The sequence below is a fragment of the Natator depressus genome, chromosome 3 (genome assembly GCF_965152275.1).
Source record: "Natator depressus isolate rNatDep1 chromosome 3, rNatDep2.hap1, whole genome shotgun sequence".
Taxonomy (NCBI): domain Eukaryota; kingdom Metazoa; phylum Chordata; order Testudines; family Cheloniidae; genus Natator; species Natator depressus.
In genome coordinates, this window is record NC_134236.1 from 63501239 (window position 1) to 63523722 (window position 22484).

Here is a 22484-nt window from a genome sequence, read left to right on the forward strand (position 1 = left end):
AGGCCACTGTGAGAAAACCCAGTCAGCACAGCTCTACTCCAGACTTGGTTAATGAACTTTTGCTTTATTACTTACTAGTAAACCCTTGAAAGAGCTCATTTACTGCGCATCTAAAAGTGCCCTTTTTACCCTCTCAAGCACAGGAAAGCCTTAGTACAGATCCCAGTTCAGATTTCCTTCTCAGAAGCTGCTGGCTCATGGACTTGGAGTCTCAGTGACACCTTCAGATAGCCTAAACTCCTACAGTCTCTGTTGTTTTGAGAGGCCATTCCTGGAACCTTCAGGCAGGACCTGGAAAATACCTGTTTCTAGCTGGCAAGCCTCACTCAGCCTTCCACTAGTCCTCCCCAAAGGCTGGCATTTGAATGAACATTCCACGTTGGCTCTTAGCAAACAAATGGGCCCTTACATAGTCGCCAGATGTTAAATCACTCTCCTGTCCAACCATAGGTTTTACTACTACTTTGAGTGGTGTTCCTATCGGTGCTCCACTGTAGGCGTGTGTGCACCCCACACTGCTGATTGGAGAATTTCAATAGCAGTCCATTCTGCCCATACACACATGGCTACTCACCCGCCATGAGGCTAGTTAGCATGCGTGGGCATTTCCCTCTCAGTTTCTTCTCCACCGGTGCTGGCTAGAGACAGAGATAAGAGCTGTCCCTTAACGGATCATTAGCCCCCCATCATTTTGCAAATTTAGCTTCACTTTAAGCCTTTTTTTCTTTTGGCCATGCCCCAAGAAAAAAAAGAAGAAGAAATTAAAGAAGAAAAGCTTTGCCTCCTGCCAAAACGGGGGTGGGGGGACATAACAAGATTATGCCTGATTCCCCAGGCTTCCAGAAGTGTCTGAGCTGCAAAGAATCCATCCTGGTAACAGATGGACACTTACAGTGTATTTGCTGCTTGGGGGAACAGCACAATCCATAAAAGTGTGATTGGTGCCAGCAGCTAAAATCCTGTCCAGGAAGGATAGAGAATTCAGGCTTAAACTCCTGCTCATGGAGTCTGACCTTCAACCTCTGAAGTCCCGGCGAGAGCTATCACCGCAACCTTCTACGTCAAAGGCAGGTGATTCCAAGGAGATGAGTCACTCACTCAAGATCTCTAAGAAAAGGTCTGAGAGTCCCCACAGCGAGCACAGATCAAGACAGAAACATTCCTCGCCTCCATCGGTATCGTCGGCACTGAAGCCAAGTAGACAGAGTACCCAGGGCCCGCACGGTACTGAACTGACAGCAAGTTGGTCAGGCCAAAGAGTGGGCACTGTAAGGAAGCTCTGGTACTGAGAGGACATGAAAAACATAAGAAATCCTCCCCAGGGAAGGCTACGTCATGTGGTCAATAGCACCAACACTGGTGCATGTCGCACCAGCAGACCATATGGTCAGGCCCGTGTCACTGTCTCTGTCGGTACAAGCCACTCGGCACCAACAGCTAAAGGCATTGACACCCTCTGTACTGACAGAATTCCAGTGAGTATCTGATCTCTCCATATCTGATGCACCAGACTCACCCATAGTCCGCACCAGAACTCCAGTACCAAGCTCCCCCAGGGCATTGGAATTGATGGCCTCTCCGTGCCTCCCACCACCCTTCTTCTCAGAGGCGTCGGAGAGTGAGCAAGAAGACTTGGTTTCCCAATGCTCCTCATATCCACCATACTGACCTCAATTCCAGCATGGGCAACAGGCACAGCACCCGCTAGCTCCTCAGCTTCCTTGGTATGGGCAGCCCTGGTATCAGCCGCCAACCCTGTACCCCCAATGGCCATATTTAGACCCCTGGCAAGCCTAGAGACAGCAAACCTCCCTGGCCCCCAGTGTGATAAAGCAAGCTGGGAGATGTCCTCCTTCAGTGGCAGCATCAAGAACCACAGAATCATACAACTGATGGAGGAAATCAAGCCTGAAGCAGAAAGAGAGGATACCCTTCAAGCCCGCCTACCATCCTCCTTGCTTGATGAGGCGGTGATGCCCCCTCTGCCATCCATGGTGGATGACTTCAAGTCCTTTCAGAACTGGGCCCAAAGGGTTGCAGAAGCCCTACAAATTCAACTATGTGAGGTGACTGAAGCCCACAACAAACTGGCAGATATTCTACATGCTTCCACCTCTGCGAGTGGCACTCCCTGCACATGAGGTGCTTCTGGACCCTGCCAGAATCGTATGGCAGACCCCAGCCTCTGCCCTGCCAGCATGTAAGCAGGCAGACAAAAAGTACTATATGTTGGCGAAGGGCACAGAGGTTCTGTTTTCTCACCCACCTCCAAACTCTATTATCGTGAATGTGGCTAATTCTAGGAGCCACCAATACCAATCTAGGTCGTCTCCATCTGATTGGGATGGGAAACGCTTAGACCTGTTCAGCAGGAAAGTGCACTCAGCTGCCACTCTGCAGTTGCAGGTGGCTGGCTACCAGGCCTTATTGGCCAAGTATGACTACTAGAATGATGGGAAATTACATTCTTTTATTGGTCAGCTGCCAGATTCCCACAACGACCAATTCTCGGCCATAATCAATGAGGGCCAACTCATTGAGCAAAGACAGCCCTCCAATCCGTTCTAGATGGGGCAGATATGGTGTCACGCTCAATTTCCACTCTGCTGATTATGAGAAGGGCTTTGTGGCTGCAGTCATCAGATTTCCCCAAAGAGGTCCTGGTGGAAGTGGAGGACTTGCCCTTTGAGGGAACGAAGCTGTTCACCAAGAAGATAGGTGCGTCTGTTCACACACCAACAGATTCTTGGGTGACCTGCCACTCATTGGGAATTTACATACTGGCCAAAAGAGGAAATACAGCCCTCAGCCACAATTTAAATCCCGTTCGTCACAATATATGTCTCAATATCAATTGCAGAGGCCCTACAACCTCAAAGGAAGAAATAGAGATTCCCTAAGAAGCAGCATTCGGGACCACAGCCTTCTTCGTCACAGCCATCAATGGGTTGGTTGAGGTGCCAGTAGAACACACTCTCCACTACCACATGCTGGGAAATCCCACTCCTTCTTTCAGAGATCACCCGTCCCCATTCTGCAGTTCCTGGGAACAGAGAACCTCTGATAAGGGGGTTTTGGAAATCGTCCAGAGTGGATATGCAATCCATTTCTCTTTACTTCCTCCTCCCAGACACCCTAACCCTAACTCTTCTCCCTCCGTTTTCAGGGATCCTTCTCACAAGAGTCTACTATGCCAAGAGGTGAACCATCTCCTCAGCATAGGAGCTATAGACCCAGTACCCATGCATCTCAGGGGCAAAGGCTTCTGCTCCTGATACAGAAGAAAAAGGGAGGTTAGAGGCTCATACTGGACCTCAGAGCCCTCAACAGTTTTGCCAAAGCGCAGAAATTCAAGATGGTCATTCAATCAGCGATTGTCCCAGGACTAGAAGAAGGGGATTGCATCTTGAAGATAGAGGGCCAAGAACCATACTTCCATCATACCGAGTCATAGGCGTTACCTCAAATTTATGCTGGGCCAGGACCTCTACCGGAGCACAGAGTTTTCAGAACCCAAAGCAGTGGTAACTTAGCTGTTTCTCTCCAGGCAGTGCCAGGAATAAATCAGTGGGGACACAGTTCCTCCTTCTGATATATGATTGATACAAACCAGAGTGCTTTTACCTAAACTACTTTTTATTAGATCTTAAGCACACATACACATATATGCTCTTACAGTAGGTTCAGAGGAGCATCTCCATTCTCTGGATGTCAGACGTTCCCTTGCATTCTATATTTAGAGAACCAAACCATTCCGTAGATCCACTCAACTCTTTAAAACCAAAGTTGATAGGGTAAAAGGTTTCTCCATCTCAGCTCAGAGAATCTTCTCCTGTATCATTTGGTGCATTTGTGCATGCTACAAACAGACGGATATTCCACTGCCAGCTATACTGACTGCCCATTCCACGAGGGCTCAAGCTTAATCATCGGCATTTCTGGCCCAGGTCTCTATACAGGACATCTACAGAGCAGCAACTTGGTTGTCAGTGCATAAGTTTTCTGCCCACTACGCCATTACAAGTGAGGGACAAAGCCAGTTTTGGTCAAGTTGTTTTGCAGTCATCGTGTCCATGAACTCTGACCCCACATCCTATGCTACTGCTTGGGAGTCACCTACAACGGAATGAACATATGCAAGCACTCAAAGAAAAAACGGTTGCTAACCTATCTGTAACTGTTGTTCTTTGAGATCTGTTGAACATGTCCATTCCACCACTCATACTGCTTCCCCTCTTTGGAGTTGGCCAGAAAGAAAGAACTGTGTGGGTGCAGGTCGGCCAGGCCTTTTATACTGGCACTATGAGTACACTGCACTAGAGGGTGCCAGAGTAGACCCGACAGATACCACTGGGGGAAAAAGTTCCAGCAACTGTGCTCGAGGCGCACGCGCACACACGGACAACATGGATATGTGCAACACATCTTGAAGAACAACAGTTACAGAGAGGCTAGTAACCGTTTTTTTCTTCAGCAACTTATTCATTGATGTGTATTAAAATCCTACAGTTAATGTAACCTTAGGGCAGTTTCATATTTTGAAATATATTTCATTGGTAGTCACTGAATAATTCAAACTACTTGTTAACTTATTTATAGTATCAAGCACACAAGAATCTGGACCACAAAACATGGCTGGAAATCTCCGAAGTAGGAAAAAAAGTGATTCTGGTGAAATTTCTGCTAATGCCCCCAGATCTTCTCTTGGGTAACAACTTAAATTTTTTATTTTTATTCAAGGTGTTGTGTTTTTTGTTCTGTTTTTTTTACTGCTGAGATAACTGCAGTGTATTTCCTTATTTTTTAGGGAGAAGAACAACTCTCCACAAGAGTCTGATGCAGTCCTGGCTGGCCGCAATCCCTTAAAGCAATTAAACAAATCTAACCAGGTGGAAGCTTTTTCAGTGCTCACTTCTTTCTCCTCTCGTGCCCCCCCTTCCCCCTTTTTCAGATTTGATAACTTTCAATTTGTTTAAATGTTTAGGTGTGCCCATTTGGGAGAGTTCCTGTTAAATTAGTGACTGATGCTGTAGATACTGTGAAGAAGATGGATGCTCCACTTGCAACTAGTGTTACAAAGAGGTACAGTTAGTTATATTAATCTTGTTGCAAAACAATAGATTTTAATCCTTCTCTTCTTTAAAGATAGAACTGACAAGTGTTTTCAGGACATGGACAACTTTGTTGGACATAACTGCCAATGATGACTATAGGCCAAAAAAAAATTAAACGTATTTTATTACCATAGGTATGAATACAAGATACACTAACTTTTTCAAGTGACCGTTCAAGTACAGGAGTATAGGTAGGCTTGGAAGGATTAGATTTTTATTGGTAAATGTTAGTAAACATCAGTTTCACCATGTGCGTGCAAATTAAGGAAAATATATTTCCATAGATAATTATGGAAATGTACAGATAGGTAAAGTAAGAAAAATGCTGCTTGAAAACTTAGAGTTTAAGGATATTTATTTTGTGTATGTTAATTTTTGTTTTAATAGTTATAAAGCTTTAACATTTTGAATTTGTGCCTATCATTAAATAATTTTTTGATCCCCTCCCATAATTTCCTGTAACTGTGAAAAATTAAATCGATAAAAATTTAAAAAAGCTTAAGAAACATATCTATTATTATTATTATTCAAAACTGTTTTTAAAAAAAGGGGGGGGGCAAACAAAAACCTCATTCTTCCAAACCTACATATGTACCCATTTACTAGGGAAGCAAACCAAGTAGAACTCCTCATATGGAGGGGCTTCTGCCATCTCATGGGATAATGTGTCATCTGTTTAGATTTTTATATTGTACTCATCAGTGTGCTATCGGAGCATTCTCACTGCTTCTATTATTTTGTGACTTCTGTTCAGCGTTTGCACAACTAGCTCAAAACAGGTGAACATTTGTCCCTAAATTTTGAAGTTTGAAGTTTCTTTTACTGTTAACATTCTTTTATATAAACAGGCAGATATCTGGCTCTAAATGCACAAATGTGATTGCGCCTTTTTTACTGCATGCACCAAAACTTAATGAGGATGATTCATATGAACTGGGAGACTTAAAGGTAACTTTATTTTTCTGTTTCAAATAGGTAGTTGTGGAAACTGTAGATAGCTAAAAATGTTTTAGGTGTTTGTGGGGGGGGGGGGGGGGGGGAGAAAGAGAGAATGAAAACAGTGACTCTGAAACCAAAAAGGGTTCTAGTAATATGAATTCAGAAGCAAGATTAAATTCATATTTAGAGAAAAGAGGAAATGTGTAGGACTTGTGCAGGCAAAATAACTAATGAATCTGTTTATATCCTCACAAAAGTTAGTTTATTTTTGGATTCGTCTTTTGAGAGTGGTACATTGGAAAAACAACAAGGAGTTCTTGTGGCACCTTAGAGACTAACAAATTTATTTGGGTATAAACTTTCGTGGGCTATAACCCACTTTATCAGATGCATGGAGTGAAAAATACAGTAAGCAGGTATAGATATACAGCACGTGAAAAGATGGGAGTAGCCTTACCAAGTGGGGGTCAGTGCTAATGAGGTCAATTCAATTAGGGTGGATGTTGCCCATTTCCAACGGTTGACAAGAAGGGGTGAATATCAAGAGAGTGAAAATTATTTTTTGTTGTGACCGAGCCACTCCCAGTCTTTATTCAGGCCTAATTTGATAGTGTCAAGTTTGCAAATTAATTTCAAAATCTTCAACGAGAAACTGCAGAACTGGAATTAACCCAAGCCCCGACATCCCAGGCAGTTGTGTGTGTGCCAAAGCTGAAAGAGGTTCCGGGGGGGGACTTGAGCCCTGCTGCCCCAAGCAGGGTGCGGGTGGGGGGGGGGGGTGTCTGTGTGTGTGACAAAGCAGAAGCCCAAGGGCTTCAACCCCCTGTGGGAGGCTGTAATCTGAGTCCTGCCACCCCGGGCTGAGCCCTTGGTCTTTGGCTTCAGCCCCAAGGCCCAGCAAGTCTAAAGTCAGCCCTGGCAACCCCATTAAAACAGGGTCCCGACCCACTTGATTTGTTGCTGGCATAAAACAATTTACAGTTGGATTAGGAATACTAAAACCATTTTGTTGGTTGCTTCACTTTATTTAAAAAAGAAAAAAGCATACCAGAAATAGGAAACATTTAGAGAAGGGTAATAATTGGAAAGATTACACAGGTGTAAACTTCTATGTGTTCATATATTTAAAGTTTAGAACTAATAATGTGTGTGTTTGGTATGGGGTGTATCAGTGGCAAACTATTATCATAAGGAAATTACTTTTAGATACTGTGTTTGAGTTCTTGATGCTTTTAAAAATATATATTGTTTTCTTTAGTCCTTTCAAGATGAAAGCTCTGTACAATCACAGATATCAGATGAAGAGAGTTTAGAGACTGCAACTGAATCAACTGTAACCCTAAAAAATAAAACAGATTTAAGTCTTGCAACAAAAAGAAAAGAAGGTAATTGTCCTAATAAGACTAAATTTTTACCAATCCAAAATGCAACAAGCATTTTAAGTGGGCTGTTCTTTGTAGAATGTCTGCTAAAGGGAACCTTATAACTAGCCAATACTTACTATTTTTGTGATTAGGGAAGAATTTAAAAATACAAATTCCTCTTTATTTTTTGTGGGGTGAGGTTGGACAAAGTCAACCTTCCAAGAAAGGACTGTAAATATATTTAAAACCGAAGCTTGATAACTTATCACCACTGCATGCTGGAATTGTAACCGATTTGCCTGTATATAATGTTCATCTACTCTGTCCTTGCTAGCTCTTTGTGAGTAGGCAGGGTGTTGAAAATGAAGGATATTTGCAACCACCTCTTTTGCTCCTATTTACTTTTTTTATTGGGTACAAAATGCATACATACATTTAATCAAAGTGCTTAATAATCCTCTTGCTAGCTTCTGATTATTTCCAACAGCAGAATTTGATCAGTCATGAAAACACCTGCTACCAAACTGTGGTCCTATTAAAATCAGAACAATTTAGGCATTATGTGTCTGTAGTAAAAATCTATTACAAAAAGTGGTTCACACTCAGTAAAACATTTTTAAACTGCGCAACTCACCCACTTCTATTATCTGAAAATAACAGTGTGATTAGCCTATATACTCAAAGGCTGATTAGAGTTAGTTGCAGAAACCGTCAAAAGGTAAAATTATTTTTAGCATTAGTTATTTATATAATACATACATTAAAAGAACATTAAGATTGCAAAATCAATCATTCAAAATTTAAGAAATGCCTGAATTGAGGATGTCTGTGCAACTATAATATGGCCCCCATGTTCATATGCATTATTATACAATCTTTAATTACACAATCGTACATAGGCTGCGAGTTTGTCATGGAAGTCATGGATTCCGTGACTTCTGCAGTGGCCAGCCTTCTGCTCCCCCATTTCCCCAGCAGCAGCAGGAGTTTGGGTGAGGGTCTCAGGACTGGTGGGGTGGGGGTGGGGGTGAGGGCTCTGGGCAGCACTTACCTCGGGAGGGGCCCCCCGGAAGCGGCGACATCTCTCAGCTCCTAGGAGGAGGCCTCCACTGAGGATCTGAGGGATGTTGCTGCTTCTGGAGAGGCGTGGAGCCAGGTAGGGAGCCTGCCACCCCGCCAACCCCCCCCACAGCACTAGCAGGGGTCCCAGGCTGCGCCCCGGACCACCCCCCTCCCCAAGATTTACTCAGGAGTATATAGTACAAGTCATGGACAGGTCATAGGCTGTGAGTTTTTGTTTACTGCCTGTGATCTGTCCATGACTTTTTTACTAAAAATACCTATGACTAAAATTTAGCCTTAATCATACACAGTTTTTCGATAGGGTCCCCTTGCTTCATTCAGGGTGCAGAATGCATGGCACTCACTTAATGAGCGATTCATTATTTTGTTTTCTCCTCCATTATTCAATGTGTGGCCCCATGCCTTATTTACTGTACACTATTCAAACCCAGCTCTGAAGACAGAATTATTCATTTCTGCATGGGTTTTTAATGTGTCCCTCATCACTATAGTATCTGAATATTTCAGAAACGCTTATTTTCAACACAGCCCTGTGAGATCAGGAGGTATTAGCCCCATTTTACTAATGGGGAACTGAAGCACAAACACTAAAGTCGAAAGTGTCCACTGATTTTGGGTGCCCAATGTGAGATGCTTAGGATCTGATTTTTCAAAATACCTGCCATTATAGAACACTTTATATGATCAAAACCCAGCTCCTACAAACTTTATTTGCCAATGTGAGCACTCACCCCTTCTGTGAATCAGACCTCTAGGTCAAATTCAGCACGCAGAAAATGAGATGCACATAATTGGGTTTATTTAAAATCTGTCTCCTTTAATAATAGAAGAAAAATGACTTATTTCAGAAACAAATGTGCAGCATCAGAAGCAAAGGATACCAGAGTTGAGGTATCTGGAAAGTCATGAGCAACAGTCCAGTTCTCTTGGAAGTAACAGAAAACAAGTGGAGCGGTTAAAACTAAATTGTGCAACATCTGCAAAGAAATGGGAGATTCCAGAAGTGACACACAAGAGCTACACAGAGGTGACTTCATTCTTTTCTTGTATAGGAAATGTAAAATGTGGTGGTTTTGTCTAGTCACTTTCTCTTGTTTTCTTAGGTATTGCTGTGGATGCAGAAATCTACAGTGCTACATAAAAGCTCTCGCTCACTAAGTAATACCAAAAAATTGAGACTAATGTGCTCTTACTCTTCTCCCTGAGAATTTCTGAACTAACAGCCTGCTTTACTGTTGTTAGGGAAAGCGATCAAGTTTTGAACAGCCTATCCTTCCCGTTTCAAAAAGATCATCGCCAGTAGAAGCTGCTCCTAAAAGAAAAGATCCAGTGTATTTTTGTGGAACACCAAGCAACAACACGCTGAATGATTATATGGCCTGGTAATATCTCTTCGTGTGTGTGTTTAAATGGACTTACCATAATAAATTTGTAATATTTTTATTAAGATAATTTGGTTTAGGGCCTCTAAATTGCAAACGTTTAGATGCTATTCCTGGGGTAATTCTGCTCCAAAAACTTAATTCTCTGCACAATATTTTAAAATTCTACCAATTCTTCTATTTTATTTGTCAAAATAACAAAATATAATCATGCCAATTTCAATTACTTAGGTATTTTGAAATAAATTACCAGTCAGCAAGTATATCTGTAACAATACACACACAAAAAAGATTCAGGTAATGGGTTTTTTTGACAGATTCCTTACTAGGCATATTAGTACAGAACTTTGAGTAATACATTTCTGTAGTGTAGTTTAAATGAATTTCCTACCCCTCAGAAGCAATGAAAAGGCTTTGGGGAGTTGGGGTAATGGAGGAGCTGAGCGAGAGGGAGAAGGAACCTGGGAGTGAACCTGAAGGGTTGTTGTGTATGGGTGGGAGAAGGATGGAATAGGGGTTTTATTTGGGCGTGGGTGGGTGGGGGGAGGGATTGTTAGGGAGTTAGGAAGCCTCCCTCATGCAGATCCTGGCTGAATCCAGTCCTCTTCCATTCAGTCAGGCACATCTGTATCCTGCAGCTCCTTTCCCCATGTGTCCTACAGCCCCCTTCCACCATCCCCATGTGTCCCTGCCTCCCATCTTCCTGTGGCCCTTTGGCACCCCTCCCATTCAGCCACTGGCTCAATGCTGTTACCCCTCTAGCTCCTGAGCCCGCACCCCAGTCTGTCCCACCCCAGTAGCCCTTCTGAACCCCAGTCTGTGGCCCCCAGTAGTCTTGTTTGCTCCTTTCTGTCCTAACCTGGCTCCATGGGAAGGGTGCTGTTCGAACGTAGCTGGCTGTTCTGGTACCAGCAGCTTCTGAAAGGCAGAAGTGCAGCACTTCAGGCAGAATGTCTTTTCTTCGGGGGGAAGGGGTGAGGATTCTGTGCTGGACATGAATTCCACATATGCACAGTGGCGCAGAATTCCCCCATGAGTAAAAGATGCCAGAAAAGATTTCTATGCATCTTTATGCATGATATCAGGAACAGCACAGCACTCTAAGAAATCAGAATGATTTTAGAATATAAGGAATTTGTTGGCTTCAAGTTCCAAAATCAGGACTTCAATACTAAATCTAAACAATGGGTCTTTGTTACAGACACTTAAACATTGATATCTGGTCACTAATAAAGGACACTTTATCTTTTAAAAAGAAAAGGAGTACTTGTGGCACCTTAGAGACTAACAAATTTATTTGAGCATAAGCTTTCGTGAGCTACAGCTTATGCTCAAATAAATTTGTTAGTCTCTAAGGTGCCACAAGTACTCCTTTTCTTTTTGCGAATACAGACTAACACGGCTGCTACTCTGAAACCTAACTTTATCTTTTGAATCCCTAATTTTGGGATTGATTAAAAGACCCATATTGGCTTGAATAATTAACCTGCATAAATTTGAGAAACCAGTATTATAGATTCTGGCGTAGTTGAACTTGAGTTTCCTTTCTGGAACAGTACCTTTGAAGAGTGGGTTAATGTATTGGGAACGAAGTGGTAGGATCTGGAGTGGGTGTTGGGAGGAAAGAGAAAGGAGCCATGGGAGAACAAGGGCAGAAGGGTTTACGACGACTAGAGCACTCTTCCATCCAGCATGTGGACTAGATCCCAGGATTTCTGAGTGTTGGCATTCCTCTGCAGTTAAGCATATAGCTGTGAAACCCACTGGCAAAGTGTCTCCTCTAATAACTGGTCCACACAGAAGCAAACAGCCTATTACTGCTACCAGTTATTGTTAGTTCAAACGATAGAGATCTGTGCTGTGGATCCTGTGCTGTGCCAGCTCAGCTGATGACCCCATGTCAGAATCAATATGATTCCACATGGTAGAATTTTTTCAGAAACTTAAAACAAAAAACTACAGAGAGATCGACCTAATTCCCTAGTTTAGATCAGGTATAACTATGTTGTTTGGTTGTGAAAAATCCACACCCTATGAGCAATGCAGTTAAGCTGACCTAACCCCCGGTGTAGACAGCACTAGGTCAATGAGAGAATTCTTCTGTCAACCTAGTTACTGCCTGTTGAGGAGGTGGAGTACCTATGCTGAAGGGAGATATCCATTGGTGTAGGTAATATCTTCAGTGAAGCGCTACAGTGGCGCTGCTGCACCATTTTATGTGCAGAAAAGTGCTAAAAGAACATAAAGGTGAAAAGTTAAGCTCTCAAAAGTAAGGAAATGTCAGAATTAAAGGTTGCCTGTGCAACCTTTAATTAGGCACCTTGTGAAAATGCATTGACACTCTTTAATTATGTGATTCTATATTCATGGACTGTGCTCTGGGAAGGGATCCGAATTGTGTAGTGAATGAGGTTTTTTATAACACCCCTGCCTTGTTTGTTGTGGAAGTTGGAAGATCTGAATGAAGTAGAGAACTTCAGGAAGAGAGAGGGTTGTGTCATGGGTGAGGTAGTTGAATGCCATCCTGGATTCCATTTTCACTTCTCCCACCAGGTTTGTGTGTGATGCTGAGCAAGTCGTTTAAACCAGACTTTTCATAGTTGGCCGCTAGTTGTCTTCCTCATTTTCTTGGTGCTGAATTTTCAGAAGGCTTGAGCATTGTAGTCAAAAGGAGCTATGCTTTGAACATACTAAGTACTATTTAAAAAAAAATAACCTCTATGTAATTTTAAACAAACAAACAAACAAAAACAAAAAACTCAGTCCGAGCTGTGTCAAGTTGGTCATCTAAAATTAATGGACGCTTCCCCCAGTTTTGGTCATACACAGAGATGATCAGTTCCCTATCTGTAAAGTGGGGATAATATACCTTACTGGGATGCTTTGAAGATTCATTGATGTTTGTGAAGGACTTGGATACTTTAGTGAGAGCACCATAGAAAAACCCATAAGGAAATGAATAATTCTGTATTCAGTGAAGAATTTGGATGGCTTGCAGTAAATGATAACTGGGCTGCACTGAATGATGATGGTTAAAAGAAATATTGTGGTGTGATTACATGTTCAGTGGGTACAATTCTGTGCACTGAATGAGGCAAGGGTCCAATGGAAAAAATAGTATGTTGGGGTGTAATTAAAGGCTCTATCATAATATATATGCCTCACGTCAGTCCCCAGCAAAATCGTGGAGCAGGACCTCAGGGAATCCATTTTGAAGCACTTGGAGGAGAGGGAGGTGATCTGGAACAGTCAACATGGATTCACCAAGGGCAGGTCATGCCTGACCAACCTGATTGCCTTCTGTGATGAGATAACTGGCTCTGTGGATATGGGGAAAGCGGTGGATGTGACTTTAGCAAAGCTTTTGATACAGTCTCCCACAGTATTCTTGCCAACAAGTTAAAGAAATATGGATTGGATAAATGGACTATAAGGTGGATAGAAAGCTGGCTAGATTGTCGGGCTCAACGTGTAGTGAACAACGGCTCGATGATTAGTTGGCAGCTAGTATCAAGCGGAGTGCCCCAGGGGTTGGTTTTTGTTCATCTTTATTAATGATCTGGATGATGGGATGAATTGCACCCTCAGCAAGTTCGCAGGTGACACTAAGCTGTGCGGAGAGGTAGATATGCTGGAGGGTAGGGATAGGGTCCAAAGTGACCTAGACAAATTAAAAGATTGGGTCAAAAGAAATCTGATGAGGTTCAAGTGCAGAGTCCTGCACTTAGGAAGGAAGAATCCCATGCACTGCTACAGGTTGGGGACTGACTTGCTTATCAGCAATTCTGCAGAAAAGGACCTGGGGATTATCTAGTGGACAAGAAGCTGGATATGAGTCAGCAGTGTGCCCTTGTTGCTAGGAAGGCCAATGGCATATTGGGCTGTACTAGTATGAGCATTGCCAGAAGATCAAGGGAAGTGATTATTCCCCTCTCTTCGGCACTGGTGAGGCCACACCTGGAGTATTGTGTCCAGTTTTGGTCCCCCCACCACAGAAGAGATGTGGACAAATTGGAGAGAGTCCAGCGGAGGGCAATGAAAATGATTAGGGGGCTGAGGCACATGACTTACAAGGAGAGGCTGAGGGAACTGGGGTTATTTGGTCTGCAGAAGAGAAGAGCGAGGGGAGATTTTATAACAGTCTTCAACTACCTGAAGAGGAGTTCCAAAGAGGATGGAGCTCGGCTGTTCTCAGTGGTGGCAGATGACAGAACAATAAGCAATGGTCTCAAGTTGCAGTGGGGGAGGTCTAGGTTGAATATTAGGAAACACTATTTAACTCGGAGGGTGGTGAAGCACTGGAATGGGTTACTTAGGGAGGTGGTGGAATCTCCATCCTTAGAGGTTTTTAAGGCCCAGTTAGACAAAGCCCTGGCTGGGATGATTTAGTTGGTGTTGGTCCTGCTTTGAACAGGGGATTGGACTAGATGACCTCCTAAGGTCTCTTCCAACCTTAATATTCTATGATGCTAAGATAGCCAAACTAAAGACTATACAGTCAGCCTTAATTCTGGCATTTCCTAACTTTTGAGTGTTTCATTCTGCAATCTTAATGTTGTTCTAATATGTTTTTTATCTGGATACATCTACATACACAGAGTGACCAAGACTTCTAAAAACCTGCTAAGTCTATACTTGGGTACCATAATATGGACCTTGGTGACCAACTTTAGGCACTCATTTCTTCACATTTTTATGTTTTACATCTTGACCAGTCTCTTAATCCTAAAATGTGTAAATTTGAGTAAAAGATTGCGAGCTTGAAACTAAAGAATTCCAGATATAGCTCTGACACAAAGAGTGCCTCTGAACATGATTAGGTTTTCTAACTATTTTGTATGTTCATTCCACAGTTTTTTTGGGCAGGAGGATAATACCTCAGGGAGGTGTTTTATCAATTAGTTAACATTTATGAAATATTTCTGAAGATTAAATATTATTCGTGTTTACTTAAAGGTACTTCACATTTGAGAGGTACTTTTTCATCTCAAGTTTGAGAGCCTATGTATAGTAAATTTTACTAATGAATAGGAGCATGAATATAGTAGTGACATAAGCATTCAGTGACAGACTGGATAAACTGTCCTGATTTTAGGAAGTATTACAGATTTCGACTTGTGATAGACCGACTTTCAAACTAGGCATTGTGACCTAGTGGATAGTGCATTGGACTGGGAATTAGGAGACCTGGGTTCTTATTCCCAGTTCTGCTGCTGGGTGATTGTGGGCAAGTCACTTGACCTGTACTCAGTTTCCCCATCTGTGAAATGTGAATGATACTCACCTCCCATTCTGAAGTACTTTGAGTCTACTTATGTAAAATATTATAAATAGCTAGGTGGTGGTGGTAGTATTAGTTATTATTATATTTTTGCAGTAATTCTGATGAGGTACAAACCTCTATTTGATTATGAAAAATATTTCTCACAGTTTCAGAACTCCAGTTGTAAAGAATGACTTCCCCCCAGCGTGTCAAGTATCCACTCCATATAATCAGTTTCCATATTTCCAGCCACATACACCAGCAACTCCATTTCAAAGCCAAATTGACTTACAGGTAATGTAACCTGAATTGTATCTCCTTGTATTTGAAAAATATTTTACCTGTTTCCAAGATTTTTCAGCCCCATATTTATCTTGATTCAATAAGGGAGAAGTGGATGTGGTTTTTTATATAGATTTAGTTCACCTTTACATTAGTGTCTAAGGCTATGGTAGATCACCTACCTGGAGCAGGAATGAGGTAGAGTTCATATTGCTCTAATTAGAAAAGAATAACTGTTTCTACCTCTGTGCCATTTTGCTGATATTTATATTAACTACATTAGGTCAAGGCTCAAAAAATCCCTTAAACCATATAAAAAAAGATGATTTCTTTGGAGAATTCAGTCAATATCTGTGAAATCTAAGCTTCGTTTTAAAGGTGGGGTGGAGGAGTGGAGGACTTTTTAATCCTTTACAGTTGTGAAAGTAGTCTTCCAAATGTAAATTAATGCAAATGCGGTGATGTCTTCACGGGTTTCCAACAGCTTGCTCCTGTATATCTCTGCTGCAACATGCAACTGAATTAAAGTAGAATTATCTATTATTGATTTTTCCTGCTGTTGTTTTAGACCCCTTTGGACAGAGACAAAACTGGCAAGAATAAGGTGTGTTTCACTCTGCTCAGGTTTGGGAGGTACTGGAGCTATTCGCTGCTGAGAAAAATCCACAAAGAGGCTAGCAGAAGGGTAGAATGGCAGAAACCTCCACCTTCACAGCATCCAGCAGGCTTAGGGAGGCAGAGGGAAAAGGGAAATATAGAGATTATGGTCCTCCTCCCTGCTAGTAGCCAGTGTGATTTGAGGGGTCAGTTTCAGAAACATGTTAGTAGGTGACTATCTGAAAAATGGGACCGTATCCTGGTAGGAATCCCACTACTTATGGGGCTGGGGAGTAGGCTGGACTTCTCACTAGGGCATTACTGCTGGGCAGTGGGGCCCATCTTCTTAACTTTAATCCTCTGGCTATTAGGTGCCTAAGAATTTTTTCCTCTTTTTTTCAAACCCTGTGCAAGGGGGAGGGGGAAAATTGATGGGATAAGTCAGAAAAGAGAAGTGGGGGAGAGAGAACATGAGAGATGGATGTGAAGTGCACAATACAAAGAGAGAAAGGAGGAGTATAATGGAGTGGAAGGAGGAAAAAAGGAAACGTTAGGACTCCAAAAACAGTGCAGGAAAATATGCACCCTGATCTATTATATTAGAGTAAAAGTGTAATGAAGCCAAAAAAGGAAAGAAAGTATACAGAAATAATGAACATAGTAAGCTTTTTTAAACTTACTGAACAAAAGTGAATTGGCAAAATATAAACTGAACACTGTACAATATTGTTTTATTCTCTTAAATGCAAGGATTGGCTTTGGATACATGGGAAGTATCATTACATATAGATATATTTCTGTCCTCAAGTCCTTTTAGTGCTCAAGTTATTAAGTGGTGGATGGATTTTTCAAGCCCTGAATTAAGTGCTTTGATAGGGAAAGCCACAAAGGTTTTTGTAATTGTATTGTTACTTAGCAATATTGTGATAATCTTCATCAAGATTTCAAAATTTCCATTGGGGGAATAAGTGTTATCTCATAAGTCTATGTTGCTGTCCGAAAATATTGATCATGTCTAACAGTAGAAGTCTGCCAATTCTGATAATTGCTAAAATCACATAACCTTACTTTAGTCAAGAAGGCTTCTCAATATCTAGATCTGAAATCTACCAGTGGCTGAAATTCAAACTGACGCCCATATGTGTTTTTGTAAAACAAATGCCATACTGCTTCCTCTTTAAATTAAATACAACTTTTTTTTTTTTAAACTAGTGCATATTTTTGTAATCCAAAGGCAAATTTCAGAGTGGCTCAATGACACAACTCTGATCTGGTCAAGAAAGTGTGTATGTAACATTAGATTGTAGCTATTAAAAATTAATTAAAACTGTTCTTAAAGCTGTCTCATCAAGTAGCATCTTATGAAATGCCAGAAGTAAGATTGCCCATGAAATCTTAGTTTTGTCCCTTGATGCATATACACTGATTAATTAAATTAGCTTGGGGTTTTTTCCCCCCACAGCACTCCTGTTCAGGGCCTGGAATGTTTGCAGTGCAGTTGGAATGTTTACAGTACTAATGAGCAAGCTTCTAGCAAGTTTCACCGCACCTGCACAAATAGCCATTTTCATTTAAATTTTTCTGTATGCAGGTTTCAGCTTCTATACCTTCAAATGAATGCCTGGCCATTAAAGGAAGAGTGTACACCATATTAAAACAAATAGGTAGCGGTGGCTCGAGTAAGGTAGGAGATTTTTTTAACCTTTAAGACTAATGGAGCCCATTATTTGTAATGTGACTATTTCTGTTCAAATATTTAGATCATGGGTGTCAAACAGATAAGTCATTTGCCAGAGACAACCTGGATGATGTATTAGGTGACCTGCATAATACATTTGGATTCTTCAGAATCTTACTTTTTACTAAGTGAGAGCTTAGTTTCTAGCCCTCATGGCTGCCGGGAACATTCCAAATGTGACCAGAATTTAAGCACTATAATAATGTCTGCCTGAGTCTGCAGACAGCCTGAAATAATGACTGGTGTGAACACCCATGGCTCCTATTAATCTAATTGCCATATCAATTTTCAAGCCCAGTGAAGACCTGTTAATGTGAACATTAGTGACTTTAATCACTGGTCACTTTAGTGGATGGAATAGGAGCAGTAGGTGGGAGTGAAGCACCTTGGGTTGAGACCTGGGAGATGCTAGAGCAGTGATTCTCAAACTTTTGTACTGGTGACCCCTTTCACATAGCAAGCCTCTGCGTGCGACCCCCTTATAAATTAAAAGCACTTTTTAATACATTTAACACCATTCTTCTTTGAGTAGTGTCCCTATGGGTGCTCCACTGTAGGTGTATGTATGCCCCTATGCCTCTAATCGGAGATTTTTGGTAGCAGTGTCCCATTGAGCCCAGGCATGTGCCCTCCCTCGTGGTCTGCCTTGAGGCTATTTAGCACTGCATGGGCAAACCCCCCTCACTTCCTTCTCTACCGGAATGAGCAGTTGTCTCTTCCTTATCTGTGTCATTAGCATAAATAGTGTTTGTTTTGTTACCTTTGTTCTCCTTAAAAGTAATTAGGCTAGTGTTTCTTTTTTATTTTATTCTTTGGGGTATTAAAAAAAAAAAAAGAGAGAGAGAAAAAAAGGAAAAGATCTTCAGTGTCCTGCCCTCTCTGGGGGCATTCTTCCCCCCACCAATCTAGTAGACTCATAATTTTTTATTTTCAGTTTGGGGAAAAAAAAAAAAAGTAAAGTAAAGACGCTGCTCTTCTGCATTCCTCCCTGCTAGAGGATGACAACCCTCTGCCCAGGGGCATGCCTGGGTCTCTCTGCTCCAAGTGGTGCCTCTCCTGCCAGGAGTCAGTTCCTGTAATGGCCAGACACTGTCACTGTGCCTGGGAGAGCCTCACAGAAGTGCTTTACCTGCCACAGCTAGAACGGAGCTGGGAGCTGAAGTTAAAACTCCTCCATTTGGAGAAAACACTTCAGTCTGCAGGGGACCCCGTGGGTCCTGATCATCCACAGAGCCTTCACTTCAAAAGGGGTCGAGTGGTGAAGAGGAGAAGTGGGGAGGAGGGGAGGAAAAAAAAAAAGCCACCAGTAGACTCCCCCTGGAAAGGCTCATAAAAAGAGCTCCTCTGAGCAACTGGCCAGCCAGAGGGGTTCCCCAGAGCGGCCACCTCGGCAGGAGGACACCAGCAGCTCTGAAGCAGGCACCCGAGAAGGGGTCTCCTGCTGTGAGCTCTGGTCTGCAGCACGTCCCCAGGGCAGGGTTCCAGAAACGCCAGGGGCTTCCACAGTCATGCTCTCAGGCAACAGTACCGCCCCAATTACCATACCATCTCTAAAAGAGCGGCACAGAAAAATCATTTGGTACCAGGTGCAACAAAACTCTCATATAGGAAGTGTTCTGCACCTTCCCAACCATCGATACTGACAACATACTACAGACACTCCTCTGTGGTACCACGTGAGCCCATGGTAACACACTGTGCTCTGGTACTCTGGAGACCTGTGGCCTCTGTATCCAGAGAGAGACAGTTACCGTACCATCTCTAAAATAGTGGCACCAATAAACTTTCTGTACTGGACGCAACAAAACTCTCATTTAGGGAGCGCTCTTCCCAACTATCGGTACTGACAACATACCATGGACACTCCTCTGTGGTACTGAATGAACCCATGGTACTGCATGAGCTCTGGTACCCTGGAGACCTGATGATTGGGGAAGAACCACAATCCCCATTACTTGGTACCAGGACCCCGGTATCGAGCACATCCCAGTACTCAGAATCGCTCTTGGCACCAGGCTGTATACTGCCAATACCCCAGTCAGCGCCAACCTTACCCACTGAAGAATCTGACACTGGCCAGGAGGGGATCATTTCACAGGCCCTCATCGTGGCAAGGGTCCTCCCCAATTCCATCAAGCCAACCTACAATCGCGGTATGGGCCCCCTGAGGTAAGCCCACCGCCCATGCCTGACTTCCTCCCTCGCCCCCCCCCAAGGCCATGTTGTAATTCTTGGGCGACGTACACACACATGTCACAACTATCCCCGGTGTCTCTCAGGGAGAGTCCACCAGATGGTTTGCTACAGACTGGCTGTCCAGAGCACCTGAGTCAGGGCAGGAGGAAGCTTTTTCAGAACAGGAAAAAGAACCTGAAGAGGAAGCTACCCCTCCAGCACACTTCTCCTCATCTCTCCCAGATGAGGTTGTGCTGCCCACCCCATATCACTAGGTGAAGATTTTAAGAAATTTCTGGATCTTACCAAGACGGTGGCAGATGAACTGCAGATTCCCTTACAGGAGGTGGCAGATACACATCACAAGTTGGGTGTGCAGAATTTCCTCCACCTTTTCATCTAGAATTGTTCTCCCAATTAATGAGGCAATTTTTGTCCTACCAAAGTCATCTCGCAGACACCAGCCTCCATTGCACCATCCAGCATCAGAGTGTAGAAAAACAAACAATAATAATAATAATAATAAAAAACCCCTACATCTCTACCCAAAGAGGCAGACTTTGTTTTCAACATCCGCAACCCAACTCTATCATAGTGGATGTGGTTAATGCACGAAGCAAGCAACATGATGCCAAGTCAACTCCATACGATCAGGCTCGGCAAGATGGCGTATTCATCGACAACATTACTGTTTAGAGTCCTAAATTACCAAACTGTCATGGCCAAATACAATTTTATTAATTATGGGAAACCCAATTTGTTTCTGGAACATTACTGGAAACACACAAAGAACAAATTCAGACCATTCTTAGAGACGGTCACTTAATAGCCAGACTGGTCCTAGAGACAGCACTGGATATAGCTGTTACAGATGCCCACCCAGTCTCCATGATAGTGGTACTAAGGCGGGTTGTGTTGTGCTTTTTTGTGTGTGGGGGGGGAGGGGGGGTTTGGTGGGGGGTTTTTTTGGGGGGGGGGCGGGGGGCTACACCTCTCTAGGTTGCCCAAAGAGCTACAGACTTTCAGTTTGAAGGGCCAAACTCTTTGCGGAGAAGAGATTTTTTTTCTCCACATCCTGAAGGATTCTTGGACCACGTTACACTCCTTAGGAATCTACACTGTGGGACAGAAGAGAAGATATACCTCTCAACCACACCACAGGTCAGAATCTTCTCAATACCCACCATCTCAGTGCTGTTATGAGCCAGTGTAAGAGGACCAGGGCTCAAAACTGGGAACAGTCTGCACTCCAGTCCGTGACCTCTCAAACTGCCTCTTTTAAAAGCACTTTTGATGAGCTGGTCGAGGGCCTGAACAATGATACCTTACAGCATCAGCTGCCATCTATACACCTGTCACGCCACTCAGAAGTCACCTTGCCCTACTTCAGAGCAGTTAGGACCAGCTCTAAAGTAAGGAGATTGATTTCTAGCCCTGAACCTACAGGGTGCCTACTTCCGTATCTCAATACAACCATCATACAGGAGATTTCCTACTGCTTACCTTTGGGGCAGGATCGTTTTCAGTACAGACCGCTCCACACAGGGTATTCTCCAAGGTTCTCTTCATTGTAGCAGCATACTAACCCTGGTTCAGTGACTAGACTTTATCAGCACCAACCTTGATGCAGTACAAGCGAGAGCATTCCTCTTGCTATCCACGTTCACCACCCTGGGACACAGGTCTCCCTAATACGTGGGGGAGATCACCTACACAACCACAAAGTTCAAGACAAATGGCCTTCCACAGAAATGACCTTCCATATCACTCTTTTGGGGCTAAGGGCTGTCAGGAGTACCTGTGCACACTTTCTGCTTTTCGTCAAAAAGAACACAAAAAGGTCATGATGGACTTAATGTGACCTGTATGTTTTGTATAAACCACCAAGGAGCTGCCAGATCTCCTTCCCTCTACAAGACAGCACTCAAACTTTGGAATTGGTGCACCCATCACAATGAGCTCATCTCACCTATCTATCTACCAGGGATACAGAACGTCACAGCCGACAGTCTCAGTTGCAATTTTCTCACGACAATGAGTGTGTACTGAATTCAGAGGGTGCTTAAAGATATATCCGCCCTTTGGGGAACCCTGACTATGGATCTCTTCATTACTTAACGGAACAAGAAAGGTCCTTGCTCCAGGGCTGGCCTGGGGAAACATTCACTGGCAGTTGCCCTCATCTTCCCACGGGACTGGGACCCACTTGTATGTCTTTTCCCAGTTTCCTACTCTATCCAAGATTCTGTTGAAAATTCAATGAGACAAAGCGAGAATTATTCTGATTGCCTCTCTTGACCATGACAAGTCTGGCTCCCTTACCTGACACAGATGGCAGTATGCCCTCCTGTTTCTCTTCAGCCCATCCCTCACCCACTCTCTCAAAACAATGGGCTGAACCTTCACCCCAACTCGCAGGTCCTCCACCTCCAGGCTTGTTTCCTTCTTAGTTCCAAGGCTTAGAGGCAGAATCATCTGACAAGCTGAAAGATGTGTTGCAACACAACCAAAAGTTGACCGCTCGGCATACTTATCTACAAAATGGAA

At 43.0% G+C, this 22484-nt stretch overlaps 1 protein-coding gene across 2 annotated transcripts in view; it reads left to right on the forward strand.

The window, feature by feature from the left end:
* TTK (TTK protein kinase) overlaps positions 1-22484 on the forward strand; it is a 103301-nt gene that overhangs the window by 43090 nt on the left and 37727 nt on the right. For both annotated transcript variants that reach the window (XM_074948026.1, XM_074948027.1), the window contains 9 exons: positions 4600-4708; positions 4808-4889; positions 4985-5082; positions 5963-6062; positions 7312-7438; positions 9349-9527; positions 9743-9882; positions 15313-15439; positions 17616-17708. In XM_074948026.1, coding sequence (XP_074804127.1) covers positions 4600-4708; positions 4808-4889; positions 4985-5082; positions 5963-6062; positions 7312-7438; positions 9349-9527; positions 9743-9882; positions 15313-15439; positions 17616-17708 — 1055 coding nt within the window. The remainder of the gene's footprint in view (positions 1-4599; positions 4709-4807; positions 4890-4984; positions 5083-5962; positions 6063-7311; positions 7439-9348; positions 9528-9742; positions 9883-15312; positions 15440-17615; positions 17709-22484) is intronic.